The sequence below is a fragment of the Eretmochelys imbricata genome, chromosome 3 (genome assembly GCF_965152235.1).
Source record: "Eretmochelys imbricata isolate rEreImb1 chromosome 3, rEreImb1.hap1, whole genome shotgun sequence".
In the NCBI taxonomy this organism is placed as follows: domain Eukaryota; kingdom Metazoa; phylum Chordata; order Testudines; family Cheloniidae; genus Eretmochelys; species Eretmochelys imbricata.
The window spans coordinates 177,757,636-177,776,521 of record NC_135574.1 but is presented as its reverse complement, the minus strand read 5'-3'; the positions used below and the strand labels follow the sequence as shown (position 1 = coordinate 177,776,521).

Genomic DNA, 18,886 nt, shown 5'->3' with positions numbered 1-18,886 from the left:
TCAGTGATTTATCTTGTTTCCTCAAATATGATTCTACCAAAAGACAGTAAGTTATCATCTTTGTGCCTGATTTGCCCTTTGTCTCTGTATGGTGCCCATGAACACTGTTTGTACGCTGTGCTCATGTACTCTGAGTTAGGGTGAATGTATTGATGTATTCATTGGTGTACTGACATTTTTTGGTACAATTTCCTCAGTGTATTTATGTGAGTTTTGGTGCTCATGACCAGTGCCCTGCTGACAGCATTGGAGACTCAATTTCTCCGTTTATCCCCAGAACAGACACAGCATGGGCAACATAAGCATAAACTTGTTCACACTTCCCTGATAGTGTGCTTGGGCAATGATGAGAAGGGACCATCTCTAGGGCGGAGAGGATCGTTCAGCCCCCATTGCCCCCTTTATTCCTTGCCTGCCCTCTTTACTGTTTTCCTTTTAATGATTAAAGGCCCAATCCAGCTCCCTCCAAAGTCCATGGGAGTCTTCCGATTGGTGTTAGAAGGAGTTGATCAGGCCCCTTATTGTTGTGAAACTTCTGTATCATTCTGTTTTATCATACAGTTATGAATTTAAAATATTTTTAAAATATCCTCCATATGTGCTGTGCTCTCTTATGAGTATATCCAAGTAAAAACTGGATGAAATAGAAGGTGGAACATTAGCAACTTTAAACATCTTGGCACAATGGGAAAATATTGGGTTCTGTTCCCAGCTCTCCACTGACTTGATGTGCAACAAAGATCTTAGTCAGCTCACCACTCTGCCTCAGTTTCCTCATCTGTAAAATGTTGATAATGATCCACACCTTCCTTTGCAAAGCTATTTGAGATCATGAAGCAAAAAGTACTGTAGAAGAGCTAAGTTATCGATAGGTAGGGCCAATTAACCAGTTGTCTTTAAATTTTTCTTAACACAAAGAATAAAATCATTTTTAACTTATACCCTTTAAGAATAATTGAATTTCCACCAAATTTAGGCCTTGATACTGTAGTGAAGTTCATATCTGCCCATATGGTTCAAGTCACATGATAAAGGTCTTTATTGTAAACATAAGATTTCAGTTCTGATCCCATATTCAGTGTTTATTTTCAAAGTGTGTGTCCTAACTGCTGCAGCAATTTAGATCTGTTAACACTGTGCAAATGAAAGCACATGTGGCCTACATTTTTCAAAGGTGACTAGTGATTTTGGGTGCCCAGTTTGGGATACCTTTAAGGAGCCTGATTTGCAGAAAGCATGAAGCATTTGTTCCCAGAAAATCAGGCCCCTTTAAAGTATATCAAGTTGGGCACTCAAAATCAGTAGTCCTATTTGAAAATGTAGGGTGTGTTTAATTGAATTATGCTTTAAAATTATGTATTTATACTGTACATATGCAGCATATTTCAGTATAGCATTTTAATCTGTGTCATGAAGTAGTAACTGCAAAATTTATTCCAATTAGCTTGGACAGAAAACTGTCGTCTGGATTGAAAACTGGCTAAAAGATTTTAAATAAAGAGTAAAATTAAATGGCAATACATCAAATTATGGGCAAGTGTCTAAACAGCTACCCTGAGATCTGTGTGAGATCTGGTCTTGCTACTCTGGTGCATAGGACGAGTTTACACCATGCACCATTTTTTTAGAAAGTGCTGCCTGCTTCCTGGATGTGCCAGGCCCACTCTGTGTTTCAGCGTGAAGAGGGGCAGGTCCATTTTTTCACCCCCTTATGGGGACTCACAAGGGGAGGAAGGCTTCTTTGCATTCACTCCTGACACCCACCCACAGGCAAGCCATTTGCAATGTGCCCAAGATTGTTCTTGTGATACAGAAGGATATAATGTTAAAAAGTCCCAAGTGAAGTTAAGTGCTCGGAACTGTATTGTCAGGAATAGTCCTGTATGTACTAGATGATCTAACAGGCGTTTTCAATATCTCATTTTAATAATTCTTATACTCAGAATGCCCTTCCAATTTCTATTTGTCTGGCTTCCATTGTCTCCTCATCCAAATCACTCATTTAAAAACCAAAATACTTATGCAGAATTACCTATGAAGAATGAGTTCGTTTCCACTCCAAAAAGCCTTTGAATCAACATGATGTATGTATGCATGTAAAACTGAGTGTCCATACAGTCATGTAGCTGATCCATGTCCCTCTTTGCCCCTCCCTTTCCTGGTATATGTTACATCTTCACTTGTCTGTCAAGCCCATCGCTTATTTTTTAAGCAATTCAGGACAGGCATCTGTCTTTTTTTTCTTTTGTGTTTCTGTGCAACATCTAGTACACTTGTGAGTGCTGTTAAACAGTGATTCTGTGCTGTACAACATGAGGCCACACAATACATCTTTGCCCTGACTTTACAACAATATTGGGTTTTTTTCCCCAGTTCCACTTGCAATTCCTAGAACATCAACAAGTCTTCCAACAATTTTACAGGAGCGGACCTCCTTTATTCATCAGTACAATGCCAGAAAATCTCCTAATGAACCCATCCGAGGAAAGGTAAGACAATGTGCATCCTGTATGATTAATAGCGTGCAGGAAGCTGGAGGAGTAAGTTTATTCACGAACTTCCGACTAACTGTTTTAAAAGTAAGAAATACTGTTACACGCTTTAGAATTGCCAGGACTTAATATTAATGACACTTTTTAATATAACTTAAACATTTCATTCTGTGTTTATGTGCATCATAACACCGTGGTTTCCAGCACCTATAATAATAGATAAATGCCCTAATGATATATGACACAGTTTGGATTTCCAGTAGGTCTATGTCTGCTCTCACTTACATCTGAGGTCAGTGGAGTAAAAATAATGTGGGATCGAAACCAGGCCCAATGTGTATTTTGAAGCCATTCCATAAGTAAATATCCAAAAGTTTTGTCAGTCTTTGTTGCCTACAAGTTTTTTGTGTGTGTTTCTTACAAATCAATAATTAACTGTGTAGGGGCCTGATCCAAAAGCAATTGAAATCAGTGGAAAGACTTCCATTGACTCCGGTAGGCTTTGAATCAGGCCCAAAATACAGAATTCCGTTCTTGGAAACATATTGTTTGTTCCCACTTCTGTTTATAAAAAAGAGAACTTTTCTGTGCGACCCTAATGGACAAAGTTGTTTGGGTTGCAATCATAAATCTCCTGGCCTACAAAAGCAGCAGTTTAGAATTGTATCCATAGCAACCCATGTAGCAAGAAATAAAATCTGATATGATTAGACTTACACAGGAGAGCCATATGCAAGTCACACACTCAGAGTGACAGAATGGTTGTGAACCAGAGAAAATAAGATGCATTTTTTCTTTTATTTGTTGTTTCTCTCCAAGTTTTCCTGCTGTGCCCCCTTTCATGAATAAAAAAGGCTAACAGGCCAGACAGTATTCCATTGCCTGTAGCTATTGGGAGGGGACCTAGGCTGATGGCCAGTAGAGAGACCAAGAAACAAGTGGATGTTTTGCCAGCACTTGAGCTAATAAATGAACTCAGATCACAGCTGCATTTACTAACTGCTTATGCTCCCCTGGTTAATGTCAACCTTGTTTCCCTTTCCAGCGACATGGAGCTTTTGTGTGGACAGAGATAAAACCAGTGAGTGGGCCAATAGTTCCTCAGGGAACAGAAGTATTCCTGAGTGCTAGAGGGTCATGCTCACTGGAACAGGCAAAAACAGAGAAAGGAAACTCAGTGGAAAGCCAAATGACCTCACCCACTCTCTGCCTGCACAATTCCCAGGAGACATTAGGCTGTGAAACTCACTTATCAAAACCAGACGTCAGAGAAGCAGCCAAGGCATATCCCAGAATCCCTGTAAGAGGACAGAAGAGTTCAGACATTTCTCAGGCAACTGAGGTGGATGTTATCCGTCCTGCTGAGGAAGAGTCTTTATGTCCAGCAATGAAAGGTCCTCTGGATAAATCTCTGAATAGGTTACCTCCCACACATAAAAACATATGAATCACTGAGATCACCATCAGTCACTAAAATGAAGAGAGCCTGGAATCACTGTGCAAGCTAATGCATTTGCTTGGTCTAATATCAATAATACTAAACACAAGCTAACAATTCACTGGTGTCAGCGAGAACACAGTACTCCTTTGACAAAACAACAGCTGCACTGTACTTTGATGTTTGTCGAAAACTATATGCCTATAAGAATTATGGGGTGGGTTTGTTTTTTTTTAAGGTGGAATTGATTTCCTTGTTAGGCTGAACACAATCATCTTGATCATATATATTCTGTACTAAGTCTGACTTTGAGTTAATTAACACTTTCGGGTCTGGAAGAGATTATGATTCTTGAGTATGTACTTTTTTTTCAGTAATAGAAACACCAGTTATAGTGTTTGGTTTTATTGCTGATTGCTGTTTTTTTAACATATATAGTTGTGACATGCATTATCTCCTTGGATGCTGCAGTGTGGAGTATGATTTCACACACCATATGGTGTCAGCTTGTGATAAATGGAAACCATTATGCTTCCATAGGAAACAATGGCAGTCAAGAGAGACAATTTGCTGTAGCCCACAGGAATGCAAAAATAATGTGTGTTGCCACTCTGAACAGCTAACAAGGACAGCTTTGAAGTAAACCCTTTCTTTCTTTTTGGGAGCAAGGAGGACAGGCATTTTCTTCCAGACTTGTGCTGCTGTTCTTGTTTGAATGTGTTTCACATCAAAAATGCAGAAGAGATCTTAATTACTGTATGCTTTTCCCCAATACTAGAGAAAAACTATTAATCCAGAGACTGATGGGTACATTTTTACTGATTGGACTATTTCCCTAATTTTTTTAGGGAAACACAGAAAGTTTAGGCTTCAGTTATAACCTACAGTTATTCATCAAACAGTGAAGCAAGTTATTACCTGTAGCTCTTAAACAGCTCCTCTTATATACCGGGGAGGTTAATGTATGCATTTTACTTCAGTGAGAGCAATAAAAGTTTGATTTCCAACTTTCTGTTCTGAGAAGATATTATAACAATGTCACATGTTCTATATGTTCTCTTCACAAAGAATAATAGCAAAAACCTGGGAAAATATTCTTTGGAACTTATTTTGAAACAATATTTACCAAGGATTGGGCAGGTCCCATATATTATAGCTAAAAGTTAAAATGAACTTAATATATATAGTGCTGATTACTTGTTTTTGCTTGAGCTGAGACTTCAGGGACCAAATTTGGCCTTCAGATATGCATACACAACTTCCACTGATGTTGGTGGCAGCTGTATACAATATGGGAAGCAGAGTCTGGCTCTTTAATGTACATGCTAGCTGTAGTAGTTACATGTAATTCAGAACCCACCATCATTAATACATTAATAACATATTGACATTAGTGGACATACAGTTGTGACCAATAGGTAAATATCTATCATAATATAATTATACTATAATTTTGTTTGTCTTAATTCTAGTCATTACATCTTTTGATTGTCAGTTCACTACAAATGAACAGTTCATCATATAAGCAAAGTGTGGGTGTAGGAAATTAGTTAGAAATGAACAAATGGGGTAAAACTGAAACATTTTCTAAATATGCTAATACAGAAGCGTCAGCTGCTGGACTGCAGTACAGCTGCTCTGGGCTACACTGCCAGTGGTTTTTGGCTGTAAAGGAAGCATGCCCAGCACCAGAAGGATCACCCAAGTACAAAACATATGTTCAAATAGAGTGCAGCCATCATAGAAACTCCTTAAATCATTGCCCTTCTTGTTACTGGCATAGGGAATGGGGCTAGAAGGGAAAAAAGCATGGCCAGAATACCCCTACACTGCATTACCTTTGGCTGCTATTTCAACTTCTTCAAGCCACTAGTAGGCAAAGCAGATTAGAGCCAGCAGGTAGCTGGTTAAATAATCCTAGCTACTTTGTAAAGTGCTTTGAGATCTACTGACAAAAAGCAGTATGTAAGTTGGTATTTTTTTAATTATTATTTATTATTCTGGAGGGAAAAACTTTGCATACCTGACACAGCTCTAACCAATGCTCAAGCTTCTTCTGGACAGTTTTTCACATGAAACAACAGAAGTCTGGCATCATATTAAATTAGCTATTTCCATAAAACAAAGGAATTTTCAAAACAAAAACTTTGTTACTTTACAGCTAAATTTACTAAGGGCCATTTGAGAGGTCCCATTAAACACAGCCATTAAGAAACAAAACACAAACATTAAAAATAATGGAAAAACATACAAAGATTACATAAATTCTGGCGCTAGCCTAACCTCGAAATCGCACATGCATATGTGAGTATCCAGATACACCATTAAACAGAAAACTTAGTGATCAGTACACAAACCAACTTAATTTTGCCACTTCACAAGCCCCTCTACTTAAAAGCTTGAATACTTTATCCATAAAAAACTGTAAAATGTCTGGCCGTACAACCACATACTATCCAAAACATCAATGATATTTTAAAACCAAAGTCTAGCTGCATCTATTTCTATCAATCAAAGTTTCTGTAACCTGCATCAATTGCAGTCTGAGTAAATTAATTCCATATACCCTTAATTAGGTAAATAATCATTAGAGGCAAAGATATTCTTACATCATATTATAAAACAGTTTCCATTATATTAAAACAGGACTGTTTGTGTCAAAACAAACCATCAAACTTGATACACAGAACAAATAGTGTGTTTGTGTATATAGATATATTAACAGGTTTCAGAGTAGCAGCTGAGTTAGTCTGTATTTGCAAAAAGAAAAGGAGTACTGGTGGCACCTTAGAGACTAGCCAATTTATTTGAGCTCAAATAAATTGGTTAGTCTCTAAGGTGCCACCAGTACTCCTTATAGATATATTAAATTATCCAAATATATAATACTAAAATGGTAAAGGATATAGTTAAAGGAAAGACCATCATTAACTGAAGTAGTTAATAGTTCTACTCAATTTACACACAACAGTGGAGCTAGAAATACATAATTTTATATCTATATAGTTCACTAATACCTGAGTACCTGTATTTTATATTCTTTCTGATGAATTCTTCCATCTGAAAGCTACCTTTTGAATATATTAAACTTGTTCTAAGTTTCTTTTGTGGATTTGCTCTAGCCATCTTGCTCCTTTGACCATGTACATTCTGCTGTGCAATTTGGGACTTCTACCATCTGCCCACACTTCATTACCTGTGCATTGAACACTTGTTGCTTTAACAAATTTCTTTCCTGTTAATGATACTTTTTGTTTATCTCAAGCATTAGTGAAAGCATTTTACTAGCTATTATACATACGGAAAAGAATATTGTTTTGTTTAACTGGAAATTGTCTTTAAATTTATTTTATAAATACTTTGAAAATATCTCTTCTTTCTATCAAAGTTACCCATTGCCATTCATACGATAGACTAATAGATAAACACCAATTTAAAAGAGCAATAACTGGGTCCATGGCATCAGGACAGTAGGTTGGTCTGAAAAAGATGGGAACCACCTATTTCCTAAATTACCCACTGCAATACACCAGAGCTGATATATGGGACAATTTTACTTAATGCACTGAGCTTGTTCCCATTTGAGCCAATGGCAAAACTTCCATTGACTTCAAAAGGTGCCACATTGGGCTATAGGAAGCTAAATCTTAACTATCAACACTAGTATAAAATGTAGAAAGCGGCTGGGATGGGGTGAGTTCCTCACACTAGCTCTGTAAGAGTTGGGTTGGCAGGGTGAGCCCATTCAGCTAATTAGGCTGCAAATAGGAGAGTTTTAGGGAGGAGGCAGCTCGTTGGAACAAGGCTCACTTGCGTAGGAACAGGCGGGACCTAGAAAGTCAGATAGTGGACCAACAGACTAGGCGGCTGGGAAGGGTAACAGGAAGGCAGACAACAGTCACTCTAGGGGTATGTCTACACTACGAAATGAGGTTGAATTTATAGAAGTTGATTTTTAGAAAGCCATTTTACACAGTTGATTGTGTGTGTTCCCACTAAGTGCATTAAGTCGGCGGAGTGCGTCCACAGTACTGAGGCTAGCATCGACTTTCGGAGCATTGCACTGTGGGTAGCTATCCCACAGTTCCCACAGTCTCCGCCGCCCATTGGAATTCTGGGTTAAGCTCCCAATGCCTGATGGGGCAAAAACATTGTCGCGTGTGGTTTTGGGTACATGTCGTCAGTTGCCCCTCCCTCCGGGAAAGCAACGGCAGACAATCGTTTTGCCCTTTTTTTCCATGCGGGCGCCATACTACTTTCAGCAGACAGTGCAGTAGGACTTCTGTCATCATCGAACCACCGCTTCCGCTGCCACTCTGCTCTCCTGCTCTTGTCTCGATAGCAAATTTCTCCATGTTGTCTCTCATGGGCTCCCGCTTCTGCTGCAACTCTGCTCTTCTGCTCTTATGAATCCACCTCGCAGGTTGTCAGCCACTGCTTCTGCTGTCACTCTGCTCTCCTGCTCTCCTGGTGGTCTCGCAGGGCTGCTTCTGCTGCAACTCTGCTCAGCTGCTCTTGTCTCGCCATAACATGGCAAGCGTGCAGCCCGCTCAGCTGTTGTGTCCTGGCAGCAGACGGTGTAGTAGGTCTGCAAACCATCGTCATTGAACAACTGCTTCTGCTGCCACTCTGCTCTCCTGCAGACCCCATACCATGGCAAGCATGGAGCCCGCTCAGATCACCGCGGCAGTTATGAACATTGTAAACACCATGTGTGTTATCCAGCAGTATATGCAGAACCAGAACCTGCAAAAGCAGGCGAGGAGGCGATGGCAGTGTGGTGACGAGACTGATGAGGACATGGACACAGACTTCTCTCAAAGCATGGGCCCTGGCAGTTTGGCCATCCTGGTGGCAATGGGGTAGGCTCATGCCGTGGAATGCCAATTCTGGATCCATGAAACAAGCATAGCCTGGTGGGACCGCACAGTGTTGAAGGTCTGGGATGATTCCCAGTGGCTGCAAAACTTTCGCATGTGTAAGGGCACTTTCATGGAACTTTGTGACTTGCTTTCCCCTGCCCTGAAGTGCAAGGATACCAAGATGAGAGCAGCCCTCACAGTTCACAAGCTAGTGGCAATAGCCCTCTGGAAGCTTGCAATGCTAGACAGCTACTGGTTATTTGGGAATCAGTTTGGAGTGGGCAAATCTACTGTGGGGGCTGCTGTGATCCAAGTAGCCAACGCAATCACTGATGTTCTGCTATCAAGGGTCGTGACTCTGGGAAATGTGCAAATCATAGTGGATGGCTTTGCTGCAGTGGGGTTCCCTAACTGTGGTGGGGCGACAGACGGAATGCATATCCCTATCTTCAGACCGGACCACCAAGGCAGCCAGTACATAAACCAAAAGGGGTACTTTTCAGTGGTGCTGCAAGCACTGGTGGATCACAAGGGACATTTCACCAACATCAACATGAGATTGCCAGGAAAGGTACATGATGCTTACATTTTCAGAAACTCTGGTTTGTATGAACAGCTGCAGCAAGGGACTTACTTTCCAGACCAGAAAATAACCATTGAGGATGTTGAAATGCCTATAGTTATCCTTGGGGACCCAGCCTACCCCTTATTGCCCTGGCTCATGAAGCCGTACACAGGCAGCCTGGACAGTAGTCAGGAGCAGATCAACTACAGGCTGAGGAAGTGCAGAATGGTGGTAGAATGTGCATTTGGACATTTAAAAGCATGGTGGCGCAGTTTACTGTCTCAGTTAGACCTCAGCGAAACCAATATTCCCATTGTTATTACTGCTTGCTGTGTGCTCCACAATCTCTGTGAGAGTATGGGGGAGACGTTTATGGCGGGGTGGAAAGTTGAGGCAAATCACCTGGCCGTTGATTATGCACAGCGAGACACCAGGGCGGTTAGAAGAGCACAGCGCTGCGCATCAGAGAAGCTTTGAAAACCAGTTTCATGGCTGACCAGGCTACGGTGTGACAGTCCTGTTTTGTTTCTCCTTGATGAAAACCCGCCCCCTTGGTTCACTCTACTTCCCTGTAAGCCAACTGCCCTGCCCTGCCCTCCCCTCCCCCTTTGATCACTGCTTGCAGAGGCAATAAAGTCATTGTTGTTTCAAATTCATGCATTCTTTATTAATTCATCACAAAAATAGGGGGATAACTGCCAAGATAGCCCGGGTGGGGGAGGAGGGAAGGACAAGGCCACACTGCACTTCAAGCGTTATTGAATGCCAGCCTTCTGTTGCTTGGGCAGTCTTCTAGGGTGGAGTGGTTGGGTGCCCGGAGCGCCCCCCCCACCCCCCCTCCCATGGCGTTCTTGGGCGTTTGGGTGAGGAGGTTATGGAACTTGGTGACGAGGGTGGTTGGTTACACAGGGGCTGCAGTGGCGGTCTGTGCCTTTCCTGCACCACAACCGTACGCCGCAGCATATCGGTATGATCCTCCAGTAGCGTCAGCATTGCATCCTGCCTCCTCTCATCACGCTGCTGCCACCTCTCCTGTTGCTCCAGCCAGCTATCCTCTCGCACATCCCTCCTGTCCTCACATTCATTTTGTGCTTTCCTGGACTCTGTCATTGTTTGCCTCCACTCATTTTGCTGGGCTCTTTCAGTTGGGTGGACTGCATGAGCTCAGAGAACATTTCATCACAAGTGCATTTTTTTTCCTTCTTATCTGTGCTAGCCTCTGGGACAGAGATGCTAGTCGCAGCCTTGAAACATTTGCAGCTGTGGGAGAAAAAAAAGGGAGATTAAAACTGAAAAAGACACATTGGCCATTTAAAAGGAGGGGCTGATGTTTTCAGGTTAACATACAGCACACACCCAATTCTCTGGGATGATCACTTCACCCATACCCCCACTATGTGGCTAACAGTGGGAATGGTTTCTTTTCAGCCACAGGCAAACAGCCCAGCAGGAACGGCCACCTCTGAATGTCCCCTGAATAAAATTGCCCTATTTCAACCAGGTGACGATGAATGATATCACTATCCTGAGGATAACACAGAGAGATAAAGAATGGATGTTGCTTGAATGCCAGCAAACACCAGGACCCATGCTGCCATGCTTCCTTATGCAATGATTCCAGACTACATGCTACTGGCCTGTCGTGGTAAAGTGTCTACCATGGAGGACACAATAAGGCTGCCCTCCCCAGAAACCTTTTGCAAAGGCTTTGGGAGTACCTCCAGGACACCTTCATTGAGATGTCCCTGGAGGATTTCCGCTCCATCCCCAGACACGTTAACAGACTTTTCCGGTAGCTGTACTGGCTGCTAATGCATCCCAAGTCTTCAGGGCAAAGTAATCATTAAACATGCTTGCTTTTAAACCGTGTATTATATTTACAAAGGTACACTCACCAGAACTGCCTTCTCCACCTTCAAGGTCCAGAAGCCCGGGTTGGGAGGTTATTTGATCCAGGGTGATAAACAGTTCCTGGCTTTCGGGGAGAACGGTTTCTCCACTTGCCTGGTGTGCGCGATCTTCAACCTCCCCCTCATCATCATCCTAATCCCTGTTGCGTGAGACTCCCCCTTGCAGGAGTCCATATACAGGGGTGGGGCAGTGGTAGGGGCACCCGCTAGAATTGCATGCAGCTCATCATAGAAACGGCATGTCTGGGGCTCTGACCCCAAGCGGGCATTTGCTTCTTGGGTTATTTGGTAGGCTTGCCTAAGCTCCTTAAGTTTCACATGGCACTGCTGCGGGTCCCTGTGATAGCCTCTGTCCTTCATGCCCTTGGAGATGTTTTCAAATATTTTGGCATTTCGTCTTTTGGAACAGAGTTCCGATAGCACGGATTCGTCTCCCCATACAGCAGTCAGATCCAGTACCTCCCGTTCGGTCCATGCTGGAGCTCCTTTGCGTTTCTGGGACTCCATGGTCACCTCTTCTGATGAGCTCTGCATGGTCACATGTGCTGATCAGCTTGCGACACTGGCCAAACAGGAAATGAAATTCAAAAGTTCCCAGGGCTTTTCCTGTCTACTTGGCCAGTGCATCCGAGTTCAGAGTGCTGTCCAGAGCGGTCACAATGGAGCACTGTGGGATAGCTCCCGGAGGCCAATGCCGTCAAATTGCGTCCACACTAACCCAAATTCGACCTGGCAATGTCGATTTCAGCACTAATCCCCTCGTCGGGGAGGAGTACAGAAATCGATTTTAAGAGCCCATTAAGTCGACAAAAATGGCTTCATTGTGTGGACGGTGCAGGGTTAAATCGATCTAACGCTGCTAAATTCGACCTAAACTCATAGTGTAGACCAGGGCTAGGAAGAGAGAGAAGTGTTTTGGAGCTGGTACACCCAGAGAGAGAAGGGGAACCAGCGTGGTAGGAAGCAGTCCAGGGAACGAGCAGTGGGGGCAGAGAGGCAGCTCAGTGCTGCTGAGCTGAGGTTCCCTGAATTGGAACCCACAGAAGAGGATTGGTCCGGGTTCCCCTACCAGCTACCAAGCGTGTGGCATAGAACAGAGGCAGTGAATGGGAAGACTGTTAGGACTACTGATGGACTGTACCATGGAAGGGGGCATGATGAAAGAGAGCCAGGAAAAGCACAAGGGTCCGAGCCAAGAGAAAAGAAGAGGTCGGGGCCCATAAGGAGCCCAGAAAAATGGCCGAGAAGCCCAAGAGGGAGATAAAGATGTGAGGTGAAACCGGGAGGAGGATTTTATAGGTCTTTATCACATCTCTCCTTAGTCATCTCTTTTCCAAGCGAATAGCCCCAGTCTTTTAAATCTCTCCTTACATGGAAGCTGTTTCATAACCCTAATAATTTTTGTTGCCCCTCTCTGTACTTTTTCTAATTCTAATACATCCTTTTTTAAGATGCTGCAACCAGAACTGCACACAGTTCTCAAGGTGTTTAGATTTATATTGTGGCATTACGATACTTTCTGTCTTATTATCTATCCCCCTTCTAATGGTCCCTAACATTCTGTTCACTTTTTTGACTGCTGCTGCACATTGAACAGATGTTTTCAGAGAACAATCCACGATGACTCCAAGATCTTTCTTGAGTGGTAACAACTAATTTAGACTCCGTTATTTTATATGCAAAGTTGGGATTATGTTTTCCAATGTGCATTACTTTACATTTATCAACATAGAATTTCCTCTGCCATTTTTTTGCCCAGTCACCTAGTTCTGTGAAATCTGTTTGTAACTCTTCACAGTCAAACTTGGGATGTAACTACCTTGAGTAATTTAGTATCATCTGTAAACTTTACCACCTCATTGTTTATACCCCATTTTCCAGATAATTTATGAATATGTTGAATAGGACCAGTCCCATTACAGATCCTTGCAGGTCCCTGCTATTTATCTCTTGCCATTGTGAAAACTGACCAGCCTGTGCTGCTTCCCGCAGCTTTGTGAATGGCAAACCGCAGCTACTGGGAGCTGCGGGCGGTTGTGCCTGTGGACAGTCGTTGTAAACAAACTGTCTCGCAGCCCACCAGCGGATTACCCTGATGGGCTGCATAGGGCTCGTGGGCCACAGGTTACCCACCACTGCTCTGGACCCTATCCCTACCTCCAGCGTATCTACCTCTCCCCCCATCTTAGTGTCATCCATAAACTTGCTGAGGGTGCAAGTCATCTTATCATCCGGATCATTAATGAAGATGCTGAACAAAACCAGCCCCAGGACCGACCCCTGGGGCACTGCATGAATAGAGCCAGGAGGGTCACTCCGCTTGATACCGGCTGCCAACTAGACATCAAACTGTTGATCACTGCCCATTGAGCCCAACGATCTAACCAGCTTTCGATCCACCTTACAGTCCATTCATCCAATCCATACTTCTTTAACTTGCTGGAAAGAATACTATGGGAGACCATATCAAAAGCTTTGCTAAAGTCAAGGACAGTCTGCCACTCATGATCAGGAACTTGAGACAAGAGAGGGATGACCTGAGAGCCCAGCTGTGGCAGGTGAAGGGTAGGTGATTCAGAGTGAGAGAATACCTACTCACCCCTGGGCTGCAGTCTTGCGGGGGAGGTGTATGAAGAGGTGAGCTCTCTATATTGGCCCTGCAAGAGCTGGGTTGGGCAGGTAGGCCCATTCAGCTAATTAGGCTACGAACAGGGGAGCTTTAGGCTGGAGGCAGCTGGTTGGAGAGAGGTTCACCTGCGCAGAAACAGGCAGGACCTAGAAAGCCAGGTAGTGAGTGGACCTGCAGACTAGGCAGCTGGGAAGGGTAACAGAAAGGCAGACAGCAGTCTCTCTCTGGGAAGAGGGAGAAGGGTTTTGGAGCTGGTACACTCAGAGATAGAGAAGGGGAACCTGCATGGATGGAATCAATTATAGAATCATAGAATATCAGAGTTGGAAGGGACCTCAGAAGGTCATCTAGTCCAAACCCCTGCTCAAAGCAGGGCCAATCCCCAATTTTTGCCCCAGATCCCTACCCAGTTCCGTGTGTCCCTGCAGCTCCTAGGGGGAGGGGTGGCTGGGGGGGCTCCTTGCGCTGCTCCCACCACAAGCGCCAGCTCCGCAGCTCCCATTGGCTGGGAACCGCAGCCAATGGGAGCTGCAGGGGAGGCACTTGTTGGGTGCAGGCAGCACATGGAGCCACCTGGCCCCTCCGCCTAGCAGCTGCAGGGACATGCCAGTGGGAGTTAGGGAGCCCCCCACCACGAGGTAAGTGCCGCGCTGCACCCCAATTCCCTGCCCCTAGCCCTGAGCCCCCTCCCACACCCAAACTGCTGCTCCCGCCCCAGGGGCTGGCGAGACCGCACCGGCCGCTGCAGAAGTCACTGAGGTCATGGAAAGTCCGAATCTGTGACTTTCTGTGATCTCCATAACAGACATGCAGCTTTATTTATGCTTCCTGTGAGGCCCAAATCCTCCCATCCAGCACAGAGATCGAATTCAGGCGATCAGTGGCAGGTGAAAGGGAAGGAATACTCCCCAAATAGAGTGGCTGCCACTGGAATAGTGGCTCCTGTGGCCTGGCTCTAATGCACCCTATCTCAAGTAGGCTCCTCCTACCCTGCTCCTTCCCAGTGTGCTGGTATTCAGGAAGCTTCCAAAGAGCAGAGCTGCACACCATGCCGAGGCCATACACCCCCTATAGAGCCTCCATTAAATCCTGCCCCCCCCCCGCCCCCTGATGCAAATGAACCAGAGGGAGTAGGATTTGCTCCTGTATAAAATGATAGCTAAAATAGTGTTTGACCAAAAACCCCTGACATTCGTGACCCAGCTGTGGTGAGACCAGATCTGCAACTAGGAAATTAATTTATAGGAACAATCAGTTTGTTGAAATTATATAAGTTTGAAAGTAACTGTATTACAAGCTAGCGAGCATATGAAACTGGATACTAGCTGAAACCTCCCTGTCACAGGACAGAAAAAACCAAAATGTTAATAAGCACCTGCGATAAATCTTCCTCCTCTTCCTGCCTGTCCTCTCGCTTCTCTAATGTAGTCTCTTCTGTACATCCGTGAGCAGAGCTACTGGAATGACAACTTAAATTAAACATTCCCCCAAATTATTATTTGTATTACTGTATCACCTAGAAGTCCAAGTCACATGGTAGGCACCGAACAAACACAGAACAAAAAGACAGTCCCTGCCCCAAGAAGTTACTATCCAAGAGTACATCTACAACACAGCTGGGAGGTGTGATTCCCAGCCTGGGTAAACAGACATGCTAGCTCTGCTTGACCAAGCATGCTAAAAATTGCAGCATGGTCATGACTGATAGGTGGTAGCTTGGACTAGCCACCCAAGTACAATCCCATCCGATCCCTTGGGTACGTACTCGGGGGGCTAGCCTCAACTGCTGCCCTGGCCACCACAGTCATACTGCTATTTTTAGCACATTAGCTTGAGTGGAGCTAGTGTATGTATGTCTCCCCAAGGTGGGAATCAGACTTAAGATACAGCAGTTGGACGATGTAAGACAAGATTGCATAACAATCAACACAAAAGTTTTGGTGTATGGGCTAAGATTTGTGAACTATCGAATTTTTTTTCCTTGACTCCATGGCATAAAAGCAAGTCAGACTCACTCACAGGTGTTCTAAGATTTGCTGATGGGAGCCATTCTTTTGTTACAGTTCTTTCTCTCTCTCTCTGGATTGATCCCTCATCTAAACCTGTGTTCTACATTGAGGTCTCCATGTTTGTACCCACAACAAGCATCTCACCTTGTCAACTCTCTCATCCTCTTCCAGCTCCTAGTCTCCCTTCCACCCTCCCCATCTCATTCAGTCACTCTCTCTGGTTCCCACCCTTCTGAATCCAAGTAGGCTGTTTTCTGTATCCTGAAGAAATCCTCACTTGACCCCGTGCCTCCCTTCTTTATTGTCCCATGACATTTTTCCCCTTTATCTCCGAGTTCTTTGAATGGGCTGGCTATGCTCAGGGCTCCGATTTCCTCTCCTTCAACTCCTTCCTAGATCCACTGCACTCTGGATTCCACCATATCTCTGCCACTGAAACTGCGCTCACAAACTCACTAAGGCCACCTTCCTTCATAACTCTAAGGCTCTCTGTTTCATACTTCTCATTAATCTGTCTGCTTTTGACACTGTCAGATGCTCACTTTGACGCTGTCATTTCTTGGTTCTTTTACTGTAGCAACTTGTATGAAACTTGGAGGTAGGAGCACAGCTTGTAGGAAGGAAGAGTTTGCAGTCAGTCTGTGTGCAAATGGCTGGAATGTCACTGCAGTAGCTTTGTAAATAGTTCTCTTAATTTAGAAACCTTTTGATTTTACAACCATGGAGTCCTTTGATAGTATTAACCAGTATGCAGTACATGAAACACTTCCTATGTTATTGATTGTCATCTTCTTTAGCATTACCTCTAATAGGTTTTCTTTTCCTCCTTTGCTCCCAACTGAAACAGGCTCTGCACTGAATGAGGAACAAGTGTAAGAGTGAAGCAGGTGGGTGATGTTCTTGAGATGGCTGTGCTGCTAAGAAGGAGAAATAATAAAAATGGAAGCCATAATGCCATTATGACATGTCTGTGATGTCAATCCCCTCTGAACAGGTGCTTACCAATGAGGTTGCTACATTTTTCACTGATCTCATATTGCTGACATACTAGCAACCTACCCCCCACCCCCATCTGTGCAGCTTCATGAGAAAAAGTAATACAGCCTTGTAGCTATTCCATGGAGCCCCCTTTGCAGTGGGGGACCCAGGTTAACCACAGCTAGGAGGGATCCCTATTAGGATAGCTGCACTGCACCAGCCATGGCTCCAGTGTCTTAGGCTCTCTGCAATTTTGTAGTGATCTGTTCATTCCTCCTGTTTTGAGACTAGGCCTCCTGACTCATTCAAGGTGGGTGAGTGGGGAAATCCCAGGCCATAATGATACAACAAGGAACTCTTCCAAGGGATCCCCATGGAGCTTTCTGCCCCCTTAGCACTCTCCCAGGAGTTTCAGCATGGGGTGTATATGGAAGTGATTTGGCCGCATGTTATGTAGTTAATAAATGCCTATGCAAAGCAAGGTTTGATATTAGATTTTTTTTAAAACAATCAGATGCTTCATGAGGAGCCAAAGACTCCAAAATATGAAGAGAATCCTTTATAGTACATACTGACATGTTGGGAGATACGCACAATGAATACTAAACCACAGAAGTTCCTAGTGCTGCTGCCCAGAATCTGCACTTGAGTCTCCAATATGTGCAGTGACTTTTGGAGGCATTGTAAGGAGCTCTACCATGAGGAATTACCATAGAAGCTCTTGTTACAATCTATCTGGGTCACTGATCTGTGAACTAAAAATTCTTCCAGGCAGCAGTAAGAAGACAAAAGGAGCCACAATGTTCTCACAGGTCAACAGCTCAAGCTTGAATTAATTGAATCACCCATGCTGGTGTAGTGGAGGGTGCAAATTACCCCTTACATTAGCAGGAAAGGCTGCATCTGGGATGGGGAACAGGATTGACTCATGGGAGGAATCAGGCAGCATTTACATCCCCACCTTTCTATGGCTCAAACAGAAAGGCAGCATTAGACTGAGTCTGGCCTTGACTCATGCTGCTTTAGCAAGAGAGAACAAAAAACAAATGAGCAAGTGTCAGCTCATGACTCCAACTTTAACTGTACTAGTCTGTAATTTTGTGTTTTCCAGGTCTCTGCTGTTGCCTTAAGGGTCTGTTTGCAGAGTTCTTGTAGCTGTGTTGGTCCCAGGATATTCGAGAGACAAGCTTGTCTCTTTCACCAACAGAAGTTGGTCCAATAAAAGATATTACCTCACGAGGGGCTGCTCGTTTATGCAATTAAATAAATCTCCTTGTGTCAGGTAAAGTGTGATGTTGTTACCTGCTAGGATTCTCTGGAGATTTTTTAAAAATATTGGATATAAGAGAATCAATGACTATTTTGGGGTCCAGTTACTGCCTCCACACTTCTCCCTGCCTGAGTCCCAGCAGAAGCTTCTTCAATAGACCGCTGGGGATGCAGGTGGATTCACTCTTCCTGGTGCAGAAAGGTGCAAATTCCACTTCCCAGTGCCAGGTGGGTCTGCTGTTCTCTGGAGAGATTAACCCTTAGGGGGAAGGCAAGTGATGTGTTCAGTGGCCCTGTTAGTGGAGCTACAGTGTTGCTGCACTGTATGAGTACAGCCCCTAGTCACTGGTCAGACTTCCATCCCTGATATCATCACTCACTGTTAGGTTTGCACTTACAGCCTGCAGGACCCAGCTAGAAGGACAGTGCACTGACACCAACCTCTCCCAGGGCGGAGTTCTAGCAGCCAGAGCCCTGTGCCTTGGTTTGGTTGGTGGAAGACTGCATGAATCTGCAGAGAATTTGGCTAGCAGTAAGTATGGTCCAGCCACAAAATGGGGAGATGGGGACTTGGCTATGGCTTTTTTAAGTGTCTGGCTGCCATGAACATTCACTGGAAAACTCAGTGGTGGTTCTGTAGGCTCACTTGCTTTCTTTCCTCCTCCTCCACCCCCAGAAGGTAAAAGGAGGCAGTTATCAACCAGGTTTTGAATTTTGCGGGGGTAGGGGTCGAA

At 44.2% G+C, this 18,886-nt stretch overlaps 1 protein-coding gene across 3 annotated transcripts in view; it reads left to right on the top strand.

Moving 5' to 3' along the window:
- The window catches only part of CIMIP6 (ciliary microtubule inner protein 6), a 41,172-nt gene extending 23,130 nt beyond the window's left edge, over positions 1–18,042 (top strand). Inside the window, exons 4-6 of one of the 3 annotated variants that reach the window (XM_077811981.1) lie at positions 2,374–2,489; positions 16,753–16,792; positions 17,995–18,042. In XM_077811981.1, coding sequence (XP_077668107.1) covers positions 2,374–2,489; positions 16,753–16,764 — 128 coding nt within the window. In that variant the 3' untranslated portion in view covers positions 16,765–16,792; positions 17,995–18,042. Of the gene's footprint in view, positions 1–2,373; positions 2,490–3,537; positions 4,911–16,752; positions 16,793–17,994 lie in introns of those variants that run through there. The other 2 variants (XM_077811980.1, XM_077811979.1) reach the window with 2 other exon arrangements.
- The last annotated feature ends 844 nt before the right edge of the window (positions 18,043–18,886 follow it).